Source organism: Haliotis asinina, chromosome 14, assembly GCF_037392515.1.
Source record: "Haliotis asinina isolate JCU_RB_2024 chromosome 14, JCU_Hal_asi_v2, whole genome shotgun sequence".
NCBI classification, from domain to species: Eukaryota; Metazoa; Mollusca; class Gastropoda; order Lepetellida; family Haliotidae; genus Haliotis; species Haliotis asinina.
In genome coordinates, this window is record NC_090293.1 from 6,164,525 (window position 1) to 6,186,363 (window position 21,839).

Sequence of the window (21,839 nt, forward strand, 5' to 3'; positions counted from 1 at the left end):
GATGCTAGTGCATCAGTTACCACCACAGTTCAAGTTCAGGTAAATAGCTTCCTGACCCTCTTCAGTGTTACTCTGGAGCCAGGATAATATGTACTATACGTGACATTGCACTTGGGGCCAAGTTCTGTTTGTGTTTAGTTCTCACTCAGCTGTGAGTGCTCCAGCTGTATGATGGCAGCTTGTGAGTCTAAACCAGTCAAACAGGTTGTTGATGTTATGAGCAATATCCCACACTGTCAGACAAGGGGCCACTGTCATGAACAATATCCCACACTGTGTAAAAAGGGGTTAATGTCATGAGCAAAAACGCCCAACACTGTCAATTGAGTGGTTGATGTTCTGAGCAATAGGCACACTGTCAAACAAGTAGTTTATATTTAAATACCATGAGCAGTGTCCCATTCTGTCTGAGAATGATGAAAAAATATGTCACCAAGCCTTACAACAGATTATTATCATTCATCATCTTGTAGAACAAGCCTAGGCTGATAGGGACCAATTCAAAATAGCACTGAACATTAAGAACAAATCCTCACTCATTCATCTTGAAATATGTAAATTAAAAAATAAACTATTTCTAACAGTGTGTTTACTCTGAAACATGACATAAAGAAAGTAGTATAGATAATATATGCCATATCTAGGATTTATCAAAACTGATAAAAAACAATGTGACCACCTCTTGCAATATTGACAAATTTGTCACAGTAATCCCACAAAACATGAATCTCATGTCTAGTAATGAGACACTTTTAGAAGATCTAATCACAGTGTGTCTCAGTTGCCACAGACCCTGTCACTCTAGGTGTCCAATATTCCCTGGTGACTTCCTGTTGTTAATGTAAAACTGTTTCCTTCTCTCCTTCACATCAAATAACACCTAGTGGCACTTTACACCAATACTTCAGTACTAATTCAGCCAAGACTGGAGTCCCTTGTTACTGTGGGGTTGTCATATCATGTTGGAGTTTATTCACAAACGCTTTCGGCGGAAACGTTTCAGGAAAAGTTACGATGTTTGTATTTTGTCTGCAAAAGGTAAGATGTTGGTATATTTGTATGTTTAATGTCAGTGTCAGAAATATTGTCTCAATCTTTGTGTTCGCTGTATGATTATGTAATGAGGCTGATTCAGCAGTTTGCTGTGATGAGCAAATACTATAGCAAGTAACAAGAATGAAATTAGTGATCTGAATCAGTTTACCACTTAATAGTTGATTTTATCAGATGAAAATTGTGTTTTGTCCCACTGCACCGTACTTTACCCCACACCATCACACTCCTGCCCCACACCATCATACCGCTGCACCACACCATCACATCCCTGCCCCACACCATCACACCCCTGCCCCACACCATCACACCCCTGCCCCACACCATCACACCTCTGCCCCACACCACATCCCTGCCCCACACCATCACACACCTGCCTACACCATCCCATCTCAAAATTCCTCCAAGATATAGTGGTTAGAGTGTTAGGCCAGATAGCGGAAGGTACAAGTTTGATCCCCAGGCGGCATCTTACCGAAAGATTTTAAAGTATGGTACTTGTTCTTCCCTGCCTGGAGCTCGGCATTAATATAAGCATGGTATAGGTGAGCTAGCGTAATAAAACCAGCTGAAGTCTGGTCTAATACAAGCAGACACACATACACATCAACGCCTGTCATCATATGAGTGAAATCTTAAGTTAAATCCTCACCTCACCCATCCAATATCTTGGAAGAATTGCCTGAACTTGTCTGGTCACCCTGGACTTGCCCCTTTATCAATGCTTCATTTGTTTATTAGTGAATGTGAATTATCCTCCAAATCTTTTAAAAAAAAATGAAAATGTTTTAACAAAATAATAACATGCACACCAGCAACACGTTTTAACACTGCAACCCTACTCTGATATGTCTAACACAGCTGTAGTTCAGGAATTATGAAAGAGATTGTGATGAATTTAGTGGATTACATGTTCTTGCCACTGTCTCAAACAAATAAACAGATTTTGGATTTATTTAAACATAGAATTTAAGAGAATAATCTTTATGTTAAGAAACAAATCAATAGATTAAAGTGCATATTTACAGAGCTGTATTTGCAAAGCCAATCAGATCATATTTCAAACACACATGGCGTTGTCTGCTGACACATTTTTCAGTTATGGATATGTGTTTATTCATGTGAGATTTATGACGTGCTTTGTTTGTGAGCTGTCGTTTGTCTGTAGACAGATAGGATAACTCTTCACTTTGAAAGAGATACTCGTTTTACTATCAGTTATTTGATTTTCCTTGTGACTGTTCTGTGTTGTAAATCATGATCTGTATCCGGTAGGGGAGGTAGGGTAGCCTAGTGGTTAAAGTGTTGGCTCATCATGCCACAGATCTGTCTTCAAATCCCATATGGGTACAATTTGTGAGGCCCATTTCTGGTGATCCCAGCAGTGATGTTGCTGGAATATTGCTGAAAGCGACATAAAACCAATCCCTGTCAGTTAATCAGCTCTATCCGGTATGTTGTAAATACTCAATGTCATGACATTGAAGGAATATTCATCCAACCAGTAACTTTCCGGTCTCTTTGGGCAGATCCCTTTTATGAGACCACAGAAGTGGTCAGAGTACCAAAACCACTGACTTTCAGTTCAGTGGTCAAAGTCTCTTCCCACAAGACCACAGAAGACGCTAGGGGATCACACCACCAACCTTCTGCTCCCCAGGCAGGCAGTCTGTCTATGAGACGAACATAAACAGTTGGGCAGACACTTTCCATGAAACTGCAGAAGTGGTCAGAGTACCAAACCCAAACCCAAACCCAAACCCAAGCTCAGAGGTCAGAATTTCTTCCCACAAAACCACAGAAGTCCCCAGGCAGATGGTCTGTCCATGAGACTAAAGTTAAACCAGCAACCTCCAACTCTCCAAGCAGACATTCTTAGAAACTCCAAAGCCAGCCTTGGGATCGAACTTCATGTCTTTTGCTGTTTGGGCAAATGCAACTCATTGTTATTGTTTATGCATTGATTTAGTACCTGGTGATGTTACAGTGTAATTGTCTAGGCTGTCAGTTTAGAACCAGTGTCTCGCCATCTGTGTGTACTCCTAAATGGGGCAGTGCTATCTACTTATGTTCCCAAAATAATCAAAAACCAATGGAAAGAAGGATTAATAATGATTCTCAACTGTAAAAAACATATTTTTGATAAATCAGAATTTTGTGGTTTCTGATTACCAACATTAGTGGAAGATAAGGGAAGAAAGCACTTGTGAACCACATGCAGACATAACTTAGTACTTAGACACTTGCTTAGTTTGGGGGATTGAGGAGCCCATCAGGATTCCAGGTTAGGACTGGTCCATGCCACCTGTCATAAGGGGTGACTAAATGTGTCGGGTGTTCATAAAATCACTCATTTGACTTGTACAGTTCAGACTCTATTACCTTTGATGGTTTGGGTTAGAATTCGTCATTATCAACCCATGCTTGTCATGAATGGCGACTACTGGGATCAGATTGCCAGGCTTGCTGGCTTTGTTGATGTCATTGTACCAAAACTGCATATGGTGATGCTGCTGACGTCAGTCGCTAGATTTTCCGACCCAGACTTGATTATTCACAGGCTGTCATCATAAAGTTTTAGTATTGCTGAGTTCGGCTTAAAACAATAAACACACTCAGACTTAACTATTGACGAGCTATCATAATCTGGCTGGAATGCTGCTGATAGTGGAGTAACAACAAACTTCTTTGAAAAAGAACAATTTGTTTATGAATGGTCAATTACTGTACAGCAGGTATAAAGAAAGCCTCATATCTTTGTTTAGTGTGAAGATAAACTCTTATCCAAAACTATTGTGAGAATCTCACTGAACTTCAGTATTTCAGTGTCAAGTAGCACACGGTAGTAAAAGGTCTTATCATTATAAGTAGTCCCAGTCTTGACTTCAATCTTTGAGTATCAGCAAACAGGTCAGCAAAAGTGATTTTATCACTTGTCATTTTCTCACAAGAGGTCGTGTAAGCTTGTGAGTGATTGTGTTCTTTAAAGTACTTACTTTAAACTACTTCTATTCTGGAGTAGGGCAGACTTGTATTGACACCCTTCCTAAACAGAGTCAACTTTTATAGGCCTCTCTGCTTGTGGAGTGGATGGTGGAATGTCAAGTGAGGGAATTATAGGGGGATCTATGTCAACACTTAGACTTGTGGTAAAGAGCACCAGAGTAAACAAATGGTGAAGTGTTTAACGTAAATTATTATTACTAATCACTGCTTTTTCAAAACCTTTGAGTGTTTGAACTTCAGAAACAACAATTTAGAATGTTTATGCATTACTTGTGGGAATGACTGTTGACCTCTTATTAAACTTGGAAACAAGTGAAATAACTTGTGTAATATTTGGGGTGATAGTGACCTGAAGGAAAGACGAAAATAAGTGAAAACAACACTTTCATTTTAGACTTCTTCGGTATTTCACAAAACAACTATATTTGTGAAGGCTGCTACCCACAATGAGCTTGGTCAAGCAATGGAAACAGAAATAAAGAGTGAAGTCTCATGTTATGCAGATACCATACATTCGTAATCCAGGCACATATTAGCAGATTCAGCATCCAGCCTGAAACATCCTCTCCGTCAAATACACTTTGGCACAGTCAAATGTCTGTCAATTGGCTATATATGGCATTGTGTAATAAACCTCCCATATTATATGGGTCTTTATGATCTATAAATAGCTGCACAAGAAATTTCAGGAATTTTTATGTCCAAATATGTCCAAAATATATCAGTTTTCTTTTAAATGATGCTTTCTTGCAGTTTCATGAGAGTGGCAATTAAAAATGCGTTAGACAGGTTACTGTGATAAAAAGCCTCATTATTTCATGCCAGAAGTGTGGCAAGCCATTGCTTATTGTGTCAGGACTTTGGCAGGAACAATATGTCCCCGTGTCACTAGCTATTGGCTGATACTCAGGGAAACCAATGGCCATATATATACCGGAAAAATAGTTTCAACTTGTTGATTATCACTGTCTGTGTATCATGTTTCACAAGCATTTGATATATGATCCGTGGAACAAGTGGGCGTGGCACTTGATGTGAATTTCAGTCAGGTAGTGAGAGGTTGGCAGGTATCCAGTGATAGGTGGTATGCATGTAAATGGGGAAGAGACATGATGAGGCTGTTTGTTACCTGACGGACAGGGAAATACGCCTCTTGATCTTGTAGTTGGAGCCTCAGATCCAAGTAGTTTCGCCAGTTCTACCTGTTGACAAAATTTTAGGATATCGTGGATTTATTTTTTCTTAGTGGAGGTATTTGGTTCATTTAGATTGAGGAGAATTTTGATTCTGTTCTTTTCAACTGTGTAGATGGCTAACTTTTATGTTTTACGGTTGAAACTATGTCATTGTTGTGTATAACTGATTGGAAATTAGTGTGTTAAAACTGCCTGATTTTCGACTTTGTGTTCACGATACCAGATCTTGGGACATAGTTTGTGTGGACTGTGAAATAGTTGTAGAACTTTGTAATGTGATATTCTTCAGGTTACATGAAGGAAGTGTTTTCATCCAATCAGAATTTTGTTTGATGGACAAGCAACTTCTTAATCATCAGACTGAGTTTTTGGATAAGTCTTTGAAACGCCTGTGAATGATCATTGTGGATTTACCTGCCTTTGGGACACTGGATATATGTAACGATGTACATGCCACGCAAATCTGTGTCAGTGTGGAACATCAACCATCAGCCATCAAAGTATACACTGGAGCAGATACCTGTCACAGGTAAGACATACTCTAGAATACCTGTTACAGGTGAGACATACTCTAGAGTACCTGTTACAGGTGAGACATACTCTAGAATACCTCTTACAGGTGAGACATACTCTAGAATACCTTTTACAGGTGAGACATACTCCATAATGCTTGTAACAATTAAAACAAATACTGATATACAATGTTCCTGTAATAGATAAGACAAACTGGATCTCACCTTTAACAGATGAGATATAGAATAATGCCTTTCACAGGTGGTACACCCAATAATTGACACACTATTATATCTGTTACAAGCTAGACATACCATATTATATCTTAACAGGTGAAGAAAAAGCTATGATCCCTGTCACAGTAATGACAAACCACATAGACTGTGTAACACGTTAGACAAACTCCCTAATGTTTGTAACAGGTGAGATTAACAATAACACCTGCAAGACAAATTCTATCAAAGTATAACTGTGAAGTGCCAAATAGGTGAGACAAAGTCTTTGTAAGGGTATTTAAGTGAGTGCTACAGTGATTTGAGTTTCCTTTATGAACCTTTCAACATTGTCTTCTATATTGAAGCGTGTCAGTGGACAGCCCCTAGTGATACCACTCCCTCTTGTTTTTCGTGCTGACAAACTCAAAAGCATGATCTGACTTAGCAGGGGGTCAAACCCAAATGAGCCCTCCTCCTGTACTGCTCCCCATCTACAAAATGTTTGTAGTGTTACGACCAGTCGTAAGTGTATATAGATTATCATAGACTTACGAATATCATAGTGCTATGAACTGTTTCATGGATTGGGCCCAAGTTTATCGTACTCAAAGATCAATATGAGTTTCCGAATCTTGCTGGTCTGGTGGATGTTGGGTTAGCCTTGTGGTTAAAGCATCCACTTGTGATGCTGAAGACCAGGGTTCGAATCCCCATATGGGTATGATATCTAAAGCCTATTTCAGATGTCCCCTGTCATAATATTGCTGGTATATTGCTGAGAAAAGCATAAAATTATACTTACTCACTCACTTGCTGGTATGGTCAAGTGCTGGCGTTTAAAGAGCCAGCAATGCAGTAATATAACATGGATGCCTGCCTTGGCTAATGTGTTATACTGACCAAACCGTGTTTTATTCCATAAATGCCAAACACCAGCCAAAGCAAGAGCATGTTCTTTTAATATCCTTTAGTATGACATGATTGGGTATTGAACCACAGACCTTCCACTCTCTCAGCAGACATTATCTACTCAACTACACTGAGTGTTGGCTGATGAGTCTGTTGCCTAGCATGTACAGACAACATTAGAAACATTGCCAAAGAGGGATTGAGGTCAACTTGAACTTCATATCTGTGGCTATTTAAGAAACAGGCAGATGGTAAAAATGGCAAAAATATGAAAATCACTACAAACATACAGCTTGAGACTTATCGCATGTTGTACAATTTCGGAACAACTATGTGAACATACAGTGTCCTATTAACACATGACTTGTGACCTGTGTGATTACAAAGCAGGAGGCTGCAGACATTGAGAAGTGTGGGAAGTCCGAGACTCTTGAAACAACAATCTGACAAGTCATGACTCATGAACACAATTGTAATCGTCAGAGTTCAGGTGGGAAACCCAGCATCCAGGTGTGCTGATGACTCTAGGCATGGATAAGTCTGTATTTTAGCTAAGTTAAAACCCCACCCCCCACCAGGAAACAATAAGGACAGGAGAGATACCTGCGAGGTGAAACAGTGGGCTTGATGAGTTCACCAGCATTGTTGCTTGGCTCAATGTATGCATAGTCATGAAGCTTGTGTATCTGCAGGATTGTTTTATGCTCAAGGCAGAATACCGAATAGCTACGGGATGAAATGAAATTAGTGAAATGAAGTGAAAAAAGAAAAGCTTGGGCTGATGATGTCAGGCATCACATTTCAAACATCTGAATGTTTGTTTAAACTTGCTACCTGCAAATAAATCAACTTTGTTTTACATAATTGCACTTTTGTGGTCTGGAAATCAGTTGTTGAGGTACCCTGTGAAATGTAAATTTACTTCTCAAACATGGTTAAGTAATCCTATGTAAGATGTAAGTGAATGATTTAATTTGACAAAAAGCTTTACTGTTTTTTGGTTAAGTAAATATAACCTCATTCAGATGTGTAAAATTTGAAATTCTGAATAATAATCTGTTTGTTCATTGACACACTAATAAAATATCATTCCTAAATACACCAATATCCCTAACTTATTTTGTTCAGTATAGATTGCTGGCGTCAAACTCAACCCACACACTTGCTCAGATAATCTCAGTGAGTGTTACCTGAGGTTTATGAACAGATGTTCCATAACAGCAAAATAGCTCACCATTATAACAGGTAATTTGGAATATAGCCTAAAGCACATCTACCAATTAACAGCAAAAAAAGAAAACAAGAAAAAGTTACATGCAAAGTCAAATGGGTAGCACCAAGATGAAAATCTTTGGAATGTTGTATGCATTGTTTTGGACATAACTTCAACAATATTTTGATATAGCTCCTCTCAGGTTACCCTGAGGACAAGAATATTTGAATGGCATTATGTAGGTGAATTGTCAGAGCTGTGACAAACACACTGGAGCTACCAACTGGCTGTATTGTCTGATTACCTGTGTAGACCATTGTCCTAACACAATGCAGCAATCAGCCTCACCTTCTCTATTGTTCTACCTGGTAAAAAGCATGAAGTGTGAGTTTCATGCATTCAAACGGCCACTTCAGAAGAATGTCTGTGTGAACATTCTCATACATTTTGCTATTTTCTTTTCTAAAGTTAACTATATTGATTATTTAGATGAATTTATTACTTGCATTTAAATGGAAATTAACTACATTAATTGTTTCAATATGTTGATGTTTGTAAATGAGATAAAATCATTGTCATGGTTGAATGAGTACAAGAGGTTCACACCTTGAGTGGCAAAGAGAGGTGTCACGGTCTGTTGTGAGATCACTGTAGTTGTGGTCAGTTGTGTTGAGGATTCTGATCTGGATGGACACTGAAATATAGTTCCTGCAGCCGTCTTGCAGAACAGCTCTACACTGTCTCTACTGCTCACACTTGTTGATAAAATGTTTGAAACTAACATCAAGAGAAGCCCCAGCATATTTTTATGCAAGAAGAAATGGAGATCAATCAGTTTTGTAGCTCGGTCGAAATCCCAGCGATTGCTGTTTCCGGACAAGGAACCTGAAGGTAAAGTTTGGAATCAGATAGTACATCAGTGGCTTAAATGGTGAGGAATTAAAACATTATCCACAGGAGTATCATTGCCAGTGATCTGTCCCTGTATACTTGGAACCAGTGCTATGCCAGAAACCCGTGATTGTGTTGAAAATTTGGTCAGATTGTGCTCAAGGCATGGACTGGGTGGAATTGACTAGGATATGTATCTGTCAAGGCTTTCTTTCCACAATTATCTCATACCCCATGCTATACCAGAAATACTGCACTCTTTGCTATAAATCATACTCACCTACGCACACCTTAGGCTGATAAATAGGACTTTTTATCTGATTTTTATTGTAATTCTGTCTGTTTCTTTATCAATACTTGTTTTATCAAATGTCAGAACATTCCTGTGGCTGATCAGAAGGCACATTTCAAGTAGAAGAATACACCCATGTTATCCATTGGCTTCCTGTGATGCATTCCACTTGGGTCAAGCGAAAAGATTTCTGCCCGTAACCCCCGTTTTTAAGAACATTCTATTTGTGGGAATAAATAGTTACCCTTAATTCTGACCCTAAACCTAACATAATGTTAAATCGAAAGCCTAAACGTAAACCCTAACCCCTAGAAATATTCAGAATAAATAGGGTAAATTTCATGCAAGGTTTACGGGTGAAAGTCTTACCGGTCAGGCCTTACTGATGTAATGTCACTGCATGGCTTAAGAGTCTATCATTAAGAAGAGGAAGAAAGAAGAAAATTGTTAATTAATGTGTCATGTGGTATACACTTGATTTATTAAAATCACATAACATTTGCAGTAAAAAATGTGGACCACCAAGTCCTACTGCATATGAAACAAGATAACAAATCCACATACAAATATGAAAATTATTAAGAAAAGACTAAAACATTAAAGTATTGATAAACATCATGACAATTATTGAGTGGGGCTGAAATGTGTTTTGCGTGTGGCAATGTGGCAAAAGACTTCACAAGTTCTTCATTACATAATAAGAATATAGTCTGAGCTTTAAGTATGGGGACTTCAGTTATAGACTGATGAAAGCGTACCAGTTACACTCTGAATTTTGAGAGTTTTTGCCATAATATAAAAGCCAGGTATATGCAATCTTCACTTTAGGTAATTTTTATTGAACAGCATTTCTTTTTGGCATGTCAGGACACCTACTGTGGACTATATGCATCTTTTGTAAGTATGTGTTTTTGTAGGCGGTAACATTTTGGTGTGTCTGGAGAAGTGATCTCTTTGCTCCAGCAATAATTTGTTAATTAAAGTAAATTCCTGTATCCATGTTAACCAAAGTTGCATCAATTATCATAAAAACCTGCCAAATATTTCTGAAGTGTATAATCCAAATTACTGACCTTGAATCATGCTGTGTTTCTTGTTTAAATTTTTTTCATAGATTCGAAAGTCAAAGTGAATAAACATAATTGAAAGAGGCTGTGTTTGAAGTTGTGTCAACAGAGCCCATTTCCCACAGAACTGATCACATTAGAACAGATCAGTCATCATGAACAAACCCTTCGCAAGGAAACAGTTCTAAAATAATTGTCAGCATTTCAATGGAAAATGGAAATAATATCTGTTGTTCAACTGTCCCTGAAATAATGGCACAAGATTATAGTTCTTTTTCATTGCACAGTGAACAGAACTTATGAAGGTGTCGTATATTTTGAGAGTTTAAACAATATTGCTCAAATAGTAGTTTTTAAATAATATTGCTCAAATAGTATGTATAAGAATTCAAGTCAGAGCAGTGGAGAAAAGTACTTGGTGCTCATGAAATCTTAAGACATTCCTGTGGTTGGCCTGAAGGCAGAAGTCAAATAAAAAAATTCAAACAAGTTATCCTTTGGACACACATTGACAATTTCTGGAGCATGCTGTGTAGAAGTGAGGCAGACACGTGGACAAGACATTCAAACTAATTAAGCCTTTCCTTAAACCTTTGCTGCCGACTTTTAAGGAGTGCTGTATGTACTTGTCCGCAGTGGTGTGATTGGTTAGACGAAGGTGTCGATACGTCTCAGACTCCATCCACGGACACTGCCACGGCAGTTTATTTGTTGTGTTGCGGTGTCTTGAGTGTACATTGAGCCTGCTTTGATTGATCAGGAGCTGTTGTAGGGACAAAACCTGTTGCTGTCTTGATTCACAATCATTGTGTCTCCAGCGTACCCTGCATGACTTTCTTCCTCTGCTGCAGTCAAACTCAAGGCGTGGGATTCCTCCAGTGGCTACTTCGTATCTCATGGACCCTCATGTCTTTGAAGTTCTGCTTTAGGATGGTCATATGATTTTTTAAACTTCATGGCACAAGTTTTCAATGTTTCATTTTGAGGACTTGTTTTCATAAAGGTTTATATTCATGTGTGTTTGAGATATGTGTCTGATCCAAGATCAAGAGATTCATATCCCATTTTAAGGACATTTCAATAACCTGCGTCAAATATCAGGCGTAAGTCCATATTGGAGTTCAGATCAACTGTGCAGAGATTCTCAGTGGTTTTGAGACCAGCACGATCTATCTTAGGACTATTGATGCTGTGACCTTGTCAAGGACCTGCCACTTTCTTTGCAGCTAGATTTCAGTGAGAAGCAGTGATTTACACTTCCCGCTATTTTCAGAATTGAGAATCTGCTATTTTTGTGGCCTTTGACTTATCGCTTTTTGGCCTTGAAACAATATTGATCCCAAGATAGTCTTCAGTTCTTTATCAGACCTTCCAAGCAGTTGAAAGTATAAGTTCATTACGATTTTGTCTTGAAACTCAGTCATTGGAACAATGGTTAGAGCAGTGTGTCCCGAGGAGAAGAAATGGGCAACGACCCGTGAACATGAGCTGGCAGCTCGATACATTCAACTTGCTCAACTGTCACAGGATGTCAAAGATGGGAAGGCATCGCTAAAAGATGAAAATACCCTAAATCTGGTACTCCACTGGTTAAAAGGCCTTCCTAACAGGCGCTATCCCCCAAATGGTAAGATTTTCATTTCACCATACTTGAAGTATTTTTGTATATCATTGCTCATGAATGTAGTTTCAAAACAAAGAACGGAACTTGACAAATGCAAGGTACTATTTCGTTGTACTTACTTTTGGTAGGTTGATTTTGTTGATAAAGCATTGGTATCACAATGGTTAACTTAAGCTGTAGAAGTCACGTCTCCTTGTTTACCAAGCATCCAGGAGAGGTGTTTCTGTAATGAAAGTATTGCTCGCGTGGACTCCACGTCTCTCAACTCAGCATGATTTTTCCATTTCTAATTGACAACCTAAACATCTCAAACGTATGTATTTGACTGGATACACATGTGTAGGAACTAATAGTTTGATGTGAAAATAGGAAATTTTGAATTGCTTTACAAATCTGCTGATGGCAACGCTTGAACCCTTACCCAAAACAGATATAAGTATTTGGTTTTACTGTGTAAATGTATGCTTCTTTTTTCTGTTTCAAATAAATGTTTTAGCATGCAGTGACATTGTTCAGATGTTCAAAGTGTCTGTGAATATTAATTTAACACAAGTACTCTTGACATAAAGCATGAATTTCTAGCAGGACTCATGGACAAAATTAGGAGATAAGCATATTGTGATGGAAAATCAGAGGTACATGATTATGAATAACTTTGATTAACCAATCACAATCCTGTATTTACTGAAGTCAGGGTAGAATAAACATAGGAATAATTAATTACTTAATTTCATGTGAGATATGATAACTCTCTGAGGGATAAAGATCATCAAGTGGATGTCTAATTGATGACCAATTACATGTGACAGTAGAATGCTGCTTGTTTTTAAAGTGCTGGACAAGTGAGGCCAGACAAATTTTATTCCTTGTTTTACAGATTTTTGTCCCCAGAAAACCAAAAGGCGGGGGAGAAAAAACATAAATATATAATCACCAGTCAAAGTAATATTCATTTGAAGTAGTAAAAGTATCTTACTTTTTGGAATTTAGGCATTGTATTTGGGGCAAAATACAATCTAGAAAGTTTTCTTGTAAGTTTACATTTTTGGCCTGTCAAAGGATTTTATTTTTTAGCAAGGAAAATTGATTTATACTTTTTTTCTTCTTGAAAAAATACAACCACAGATCTGTAAAACAAGAAGTAATTGGTCTGACTGAAAGCAGTTTTAACAAATTTGCTACCCATATTCAGACTTGTGTTTTATCATCCAATGAAATTCTCTGTAGTATTTACTGCTGTCCTTCTTGGAAAGGTGACCTTAATTGATCAAGAAGATACTGCATCTTAGCATTGTCACTTATGTATCATCATCACGTGCAAAGCTTGTTGGTTTCACAACAGCCAGTGGTAGACTATGCAATCAGCATCACAACTTCCCATCACCACACATCAAGAAGGGGTTGACATGTAGCTCAGTGGTTAAAGCTCAGTGGTTACACTAAAGATCTGAGTTCAATTCCTCACATGGATACAATGTATGAGGCCCATTTCTGGTGTCCCCAACTGTGATGTTGCTGGAATATTGCTAAAAGCAGAGTAAGTCAAAACAAAGCATGCATGCATGCGCACACCTAAACTGAAGCAGAGATGGTATGTTTGAAGTACTGTTCGGTTAGGCATTAATTCTTAGGCTTGGTTCACTCACCATCGATGGCAAAGGATGTGGAGAAGACTATGATTTTAAACAAATTGCATGTCAAGCAAGTGTTCCTTGTTACTTCCTTTATGAAAGTGTCAAAGATGAAACTGAGATAAGCATGTTCTTTGTCTTCTTCCTAAAGTTACAGTTATGATGAGTCATAGACTCAACTCAGCAAAAATGTGCTGATTGCTTTTGAGCATTAGGTTCAATTTATTAATTTTAATGCCTCCATTTTGAGGGTTTAACAATTCAGTTAAGCTGTACTGGTTTTAAAGTGACATGAAAATTTGTGCACACACCTGTCTATTGACCATACGAACTGGCAATGGACCACAACTTTCAGCCATGGACATATCCAGGAATGCTTGAAAGGGACGAGTTCGAACTCTCCAATAGCTCCTCCAGAGCGAAAAAAAATGTCTTCAATTATGCTCAGCTTTTAGAGTAATATTGTACATTGTTACTTTTGTATGTCTGTTTCTGGAGAGCTCGCACCATGTGGCAACATGCGTATCATGTCACTGAACAATAAACTAAGACCTCAACATGATTGAGGTCACCTCGTCAGGTAAAATTAGCATTTGAATTCTTCTCATGTATTCAACTGTCATCTCTGCCTGATGAAAATATTCGTCCAATAAACCATGAAACAGTGTTCAAGCTGCTACCCACACGCTTGTCGAAAGTTCAAGCACGGTTGTCACAAAAATCAGATTGAAAGAATACAGATGTAGGAATTCATTAGTCGCTAATACTACCATTTGTATCACAGCTTTTTAGTCCTTAAGGTGCTTAGTGTGAACATCTGCAGTCTTTGTCAAATGTACCTGATGCCAAACTGAAACATCAGGATATGATTGAAATATTGCTTTATTGGACTGTATCTAAATCACTTTTTGGATAATGCAGGCTTTTTATGATGTTAATGCCCTAAGCATTTCTTTTGGTTGACACATGTCATCGGTTCCCAGTTGTGCAGAGTGATGCTCATGTTGTTGATCACTGGATTGTCTGGTGATTATGGCTGGACTATTGCTGAGTGCAGCGTAAAAATCAACTCACTTGATTATTTATAGACCACCACCACATAAGTAAAATATTGCAAAATGTGGTGTAAAACTCAGCTCACTCACTCACTCATTTCTTAGATATAATGATCAAGTGTGAGATTTGATATCTCATCATGTATGAACTGTGGCAATAACAAACTTCAAGGGATTTATAATTTTAGTTTGTTAAGTTACTTGTAGATGTCCACAGTAATATACAGCAGCTGAAAATGCAGAAGAAAGTTGGTTTACTACATCCACTACGAGTGTTTACCTCCATAAGTTCTTGAAACTGCCAATCCTTCCATGTTTTGCCAAAAAATCACTCATGGAATTTAAGCAAAGAAATTATTGGTTTTATTTTAAAACTGACAAAGAAACTGATTGTAACTGTTAACTTCTCTGCACACATCCAATGCTGGTGATAGCTTGTGATAGTGGTCACCTTAACGATGTGTCAGGTGAAAGAATGGTCCAATTGTTCAGGGTCTTTGTTTTGTTTGGTAATTACTGTTAAGTGTGACTGTGAAGCTGTCAACTTTCATCACAAAATAGGAGGGGCAATCTAGTGGTTAAGGCATTCACTTGTCAGGCCACAGACCTGGGTCCAATTTCCCACATGGATACAATGTGTGATTCTGTGAAGCACATTTCTGGTGTCCCCAGATGGAATATATTGTTAAACTATTCTCACTGACAAAATATGAACACTTGCAAAAGATTCTTTGCAAAGTGTTGGACATCAGAACAGGAATTTTGTTATGAAATAAATAACATTGCATGCCACTGTTGATGATAGAACAGTAAGTTATCAATATGGCTTCTTGCTTGCATAGAATGTTTGCCAGTAGTCTTGCAACCCATGACACTAACAAAAATGATTTAAAAACAATCAATGAACCTTTGTTGGATGAATTTTTTTTATGGATTTTGCAGGTTACTTCAGTAGGAAGAGACAAGGGCAGTTTAAAATACTAGACCATGACTTTTCATACAAAAATGTTAACTGAATTCAAATGAAAACAGCATGTACAGACAGATGCTCAATGGTATCTGTAATTTGTGGAATTATCTAAATAAGTGTCATTTACCCGCTGAGTCTGCCTCCCATCAAGTAGTTGTTTGGTTTAGATGAACGTTTTCTAAATAATGCAAATGTGTTTGTACTATGTCCTCATATTCAACAGGTGTTAAGATTGTCTTCAGCCCTTGTTCTCTGTTGACCTTCATTCTAATCAAGGTAATCGTAAGAATGGAGGATGTTAATTTGTTCCTTTATTCAAATGTGTCACCTGGGTGATACATTTAGTCGGACAGCTAACACAGCAATCACTGTTGGTCGACCTTGAAATAATTCTTAGCCTAATTGTTTGCATTTCAGTAAATCCTCCACAAGCCTTGGTGTGTTTGACCAGCGTGGAGAGCAGTGTTGGGCTGTTTGGCCATGTTTGTGTCTTCATTATGTTATGGACTTGTTGTTTGTGTGACGATGCTTTCACAATGGCCGTCTTAACAATGCATTGCTCGGGAAGGGTTTTTGTGATTTGTTGCATTTCATTACCAGACGTCACTTTATCTTTTGGCCATTGTTAATGGATGGTACGTCAGCCATGTTGATGATCATGTAATACAATGCAGTGGATTTATTAGTTGTTTCAATATCTTGCAAGTTTAGTGACATTGAGTTTGTCAACTTGTGTCAAGGAAAGGCATTGTCGTGGTGACATTATTTTTCTCAACTGATAGGAGTTCTTGTCATTCTCTTACTGGCACACATTGAGTGAGTAATTCTCCTTCTGATTGCCAGGAGAGGCATTGAGATCGCTTCAAGTAGACAAACTTTGGCTTAGTTAACTGAAAAGTCATGGCTGAATATTTCTTGATGACTCCTGAAATAATGATCATGATATATTAGTCACCACTTAAAGGTACCAAGTCGGATCATGCTATAAATTTCTGCAATAACGACCTGTAAAGGAAAATCTGAAAAAGGACCCTAACCAACTTTTTTAAATATTTGTTCACCGGTAATGAAGCAATCATCATTTTTGAGATTGCAACCAATTCTCAACACTACTGATTCCTTAACGATGGTCCATTAACAGTTCTGTTGGCAAATGACGTCACAGCGGGTGATGTCACACTCCATAATGACGTCATAAATCATTTTCTGTGATCTAACAGTGTTGGGTCAACAGCCTACTGCAGATAAGTTGTATGAAATTAAAAATAAATTTATTATGCCGTTTTGTCTTTTTTCATGCAGTTCCGTCCATTTTAGCAGGATAGGGGAGTTAGTTGACCTGGGGCTTCTGCCAATGACAATGCACTGAAGAGCAGCATTACGCCAATAATGTAGGGATAATTTTTGTGAATCGATTTTCAAATTGTAACCGTATTTGCTGATTATACAGTCAGAAATTTATAGCATTGACCAGTCAGAACTTGTTTTACATGCCAAGTTGAATTAGAATTTTGTTTTGTGCCACTTTGTAATGACAGTCAGAACTAGGTTACTAACATTTGATATTGATAGAAATGAATCTTTTACCTCCTGTCACCTATCTTTCAAACCACACGGCCAATCAGAATGTTTGAAGTGATCCTTCCTGCCATTCAGCTTTCAATAAAGGTATATATATAATCCAGGTAGTTTTCAGCTGCTTTTCTAAGTATTTCTGTTGTGTTATTTGGCAGTTACCATCATCATGCTTGTGTGCACAACTTGTTTAGTTTACTTTCCATTCGTATGAAATAATTGACAGTAAGACAGTAACTATTTTGACATATTCAATACATTTTCCACGCGAGGGGCTCGGAAATTTGACTGAAACCCAGATCATATTGACCATGTGCAGTAAAAGTCATAGATGTGAAAATGTTGCTGTTTTGCTGTTTTTTTTCAGTTTTTCGTTGTCGTATTTACTGTTTCATTTGGAAGGTAATATGTTTATGCTGCTATTTCCACAATGAATGTGGGCTTTTCTGTGTTTCTCTGTACAGTGGGAAGGCTTTCTTAGTTATGCCTGTAATAATACAGGCAACTCCTATTCATCTCCCTGGACTGGAAGGTTTAATGGTCGTCCGGTCTGATTAAAAAGTCCACATTTTAACTGTGGTAAGCACCAAGGAATAATATTAACAGGCATAGATTTCAAAATAAAATCTGAAAAGAAAATCACTCAGACTATTGAACATTCTTCCTAATTACAGTGGTTATAGTGGGAGATAAAGGGAAGCAACTCTTGTCAGCTTCTCCACCAAACAATCTTCTCCCAGCTGATTGGAGTGAGGTCATGACAATTGTGTATATATTGTATATTGGTTGAGTGTTGTTAGGTGGGAAAGAGACTGATTAAGAATGTACATCCATAAACAGAATAGACAGGAGATGACTGGCTACATATGAGGTGTCTGGCCATGTGAGGTATTCATGACTGTTGACCCAGGTGTTCAGCTTAAATAGAGTCCAATACAGACCTGTCATTGTGTTGTTTGGCTTTTCTTGTTAACAGTATTTGTTTTGTGTTACAAGCGGAATTGTTGGAGAGATTGTATGTTATGTTTTCTTCAACCAGTTATTAACAGTTAGTTTATTCATGTTAACCGGTTCTGACCTTCATATCAGTAGAACAAGTCAACTGAAAAATATTATTGGGTGTTTTTTACTTGGCTTACAGTTTGAGGACTTCTTTTTAAATTGAATTATGTGGAATTTTTCTTTAATTCAGTTTCTCTAAGATGAAACTAATGATTAGTAATGTTTCTGGTGGTTAGCTTTTAAATCTATATAATTACAATCACCCAGTTTTCAATGATAGTAAATGGAGACAGTAAACAGTAAACTATACACTGTAACTGCAGTTTCTATCAATTTGTGTTGGAAGTAATGAAGAGAATATTACACTTGCTTCCATGAAATACCATTTTCATTAAACTTTAATGATTTCGTATCAAGCTCACTTTCACTTATTTGATACCAAATCATCCACATGGAAGGTCGTTTAGTATCCTCTATATCTGAAGCATTTTTTTTTCTCTACTTATCCTGAGTGTCTTCCTTCAGGTGATTCCTTGTTTGTATTGGTCCCTTGTACTTGACAAATGAGTTGGCTTAATAATCAGGCTATCAGACACTGTTACATGCTTGAATGCAAGTCATTGTAATCCAATAACATGGTGAGTTAAGTTTTCAGCCACAAAGGCAATATTCCATCTATCAGGCCGTAAATAATTGAGTAGACCAGACAGTCCAGTGATGAACAACAGGAGCATTGATTTACATAACTGGGATTCAGTGACATGTGTCAGCTGAATCAGCGAGCCTCACCACCTGATTCCATTAGTTGTCTCTTAAGACAAACATGGGTAGCTAAAGATCAACTCTAACCTGGATCTTCATGGGTCACCAACATCATGGATCATGGAAGATGACAAAATATCATTATTGAAGACATACAGTATAGCTAGAGTATTTGTGAATCTAAAATAACATAACCCAAACACACATTCCGAACCAAATTTCATCTATAATAATGTTGTGTTTTAGGAACGTGGGGAATGCTTCATTCAACAGTTTAGTCAAAGTATGGCTGAACATTTGCTGATGTGACTTTAAATTGTAACTCATTCACTCACTCACTCACTCTACAGTTCGTTAATGTCATGGAAAACATTTGTCTTTGGGAACTAGGCAGCTTCATTAGGTGAAGTATGGTAGAACAGCTAGAGTGTGGTAGGCAGCTAGATTAGGTGAAGTATGGTAGAACAGCTAGAGTGTGATAGACAGATTAGGTAAAGTGTGGTAGAATAGCTAGAGTGTGGTAGACAGCTAGATTAGGTGAAGTATGGTAGAATAGCTAGAGTGTGGTAGGCAGCTAGATTAGGTGAAGTATGGTAGAATAGCTAGAGCGTGGTAGGCAGCTAGGTTAGGTGAAGTATGGTAGAATAGCTAGAGTGTGGTAGGCAGCTAGATTAGGTGAAGTATGGTAGAATAGCTAGAGTGTGGTAGACAGCTAGATTAGGTGAAGTATGGTAGAATAGCTAGAGTGTGGTAGACAACTAGATTAGGTGAAGTATGGTAGAATAGCTAGAGTGTGGTAGACAGCTAGATTAGGTGAAGTATGGTAAAACAGCTAGTGTGGTAGGCAGCTAGATTAGGTGAAGTATGGTAGAATAGGTAGAGTGTGGTAGACAGCTAGATTAGGTGAAGTATGGTTGGATAGCTAGAGTGTGGTAGACAGCTATATTAGGTGAAGTATGGTAGAATAGCTAGAACGTGGTAGGCAGCTAGATTGGGTGAAGTATGGTAGAATAGCTAGAGTGTGGTAGACAGCTAGATTAGGTGAAGTATGGTAAAACAGCTAGAGTGTGGTAGACAGCTAGATTAGGTGAAGTATGGTTGGATAGCTAGAGCGTGGTAGACAGCTATATTAGGTGAAGTATGGTAGAATAGCTAGAGTGTGGTAGACAGCTAGATTAGGTGAAGTATGGTAAAACAGCTAGAGCGTGGTAGGCAGCTAGATTAGGTGAAGTATGATAGAATAGCTAGAGTGTGGTAGACAGCTAGATTAGGTGAAGTATGGTTGGATAGCTAGAGTGTGGTAGACAGTTATATTAGGTGAAGTATGGTAGAATAGCTAGAGCGTGGTAGGCAGCTAGATTAGGTGAAGTATGGTAGAATAGCTAGAGTGTGGTAGACAGCTAGATTGGGTGAAGTATGGTAGAATAGCTAGAGTGTGGTAGACAGCTAGATTGGGTGAAGTATGGTAGAATAGCTAGACTGTGGTAGACAGCTAGATTATGTGAAGTACTGAAGGCAAGTAGATTAGGTAGAGAGTGGTAGGCAACTAGATTAGGTGAAGTATGGTAGGCAGCTATATTAGGAAGAGTACGGTAGGCAACTAATATAGGTAGAATACAGTAGGTAACTAGATTATGTGAAGTATGGTAAGCAAGTAGATATGTGAAGTACAGTAGGCAACTATATGAGGTGAAGTATGGTAGGCAGCTAGATTCACTGAAATACAGTAATCAACTAGATTCAATGAGGTACAGTAGGTAACTAGATTATGTGAAGTACTGTAGGCATTAGATAAGGTGAAGTACAGTAGGCAACTTGATAGAGTATGGCCCAGGCAGCTAGATTACGTGAAGTATGGTAAACCACTAGATTAGTTAGGACAGTAGGTTGAACTACAGTAGGAAGGGTTTCGGTAAACAGTAATGGAGGGTGATGACATTACGTGAACTATGGTAGGACAAAGGTCAAGTGTTACCAGCAGAATGTTCCCTACAGTATACATCTCAACAACGTAAATGTGCCAGGAATACATCGGTGCCATCACTGTACTTTAGTTGTGTTGTCAGTTCATGATCTCAACTATGTACCAAGAGTTATACTCTGCTGATTAATTGGTATAGTACTGGTTGATATCATGTATAACTCCTGGCTGATATCATGTATAACTCCCAAATAATATTTATAACAAATATACTGCCTGTATAATTCATGTGTAACATCTTGAATGTTGAACCAGCTTGTGATGAGGTAGGTAGTTTATCGTTTCCTTATTTGAAAATTGTACATGCTTATTTCCTAATATAGTGCACCATAACTTAATGATTTGTGTGACAGAAGTGTCACACTTCCTCTGATCAGTGTGACCTAGATATGACTAATTTTAGAACCTGATAGCTAGTATCTGCTCTAATGACTAACCTTTTGATATTTCAGCGTAATCAGTGTTGATCCATTACTTTAGGGCTTCTTTAGGGCTTCTTTAGGGCTTTTACTCTCTCACTAACTCTCCCTGACTTGATCGTATCATGTATTAAGTAGTACATCTACTACTTAATTAACCAAGAGGTGCAGGTGTTCACCAACTACATTGATGGTCTTGGTTTGAGTCCATGTGTTCAAGCTGGCTCAAATTCCACACATTATTGTATGTAGTGAGTGAGTTATTTTTAGTTTTGTGTCACTTTTAGCAATATTCCTTCAATATGACTGTGGTGAACTACAGAAATGGGCTTCACACATCCTTCACATGTAGTTGCTCAGGAGGTATGAGGTAGTCATTTAATGAATTAGTTATCTTGTGCATTACACAATAAAGGGTTGCTGTGTTTGATGTCAAGGTTTGGTAGAGAAGTTATTCAAGTATCC

At 38.0% G+C, this 21,839-nt stretch overlaps 1 protein-coding gene across 1 annotated transcript in view; it reads left to right on the forward strand.

The window, feature by feature from the left end:
- Positions 1 to 5,693: 5,693 nt before the first annotated feature.
- The window catches only part of LOC137262038 (rho family-interacting cell polarization regulator 2-like), a gene marked incomplete at its 5' end in the record, with an annotated part of 81,138 nt that continues 64,992 nt past the window's right edge, over positions 5,694 to 21,839 (forward strand). The window contains one exon of the mRNA XM_067799830.1: positions 5,694 to 5,784. Within this exon, the coding sequence (XP_067655931.1) occupies positions 5,694 to 5,784 (91 nt within the window). The remainder of the gene's footprint in view (positions 5,785 to 21,839) is intronic.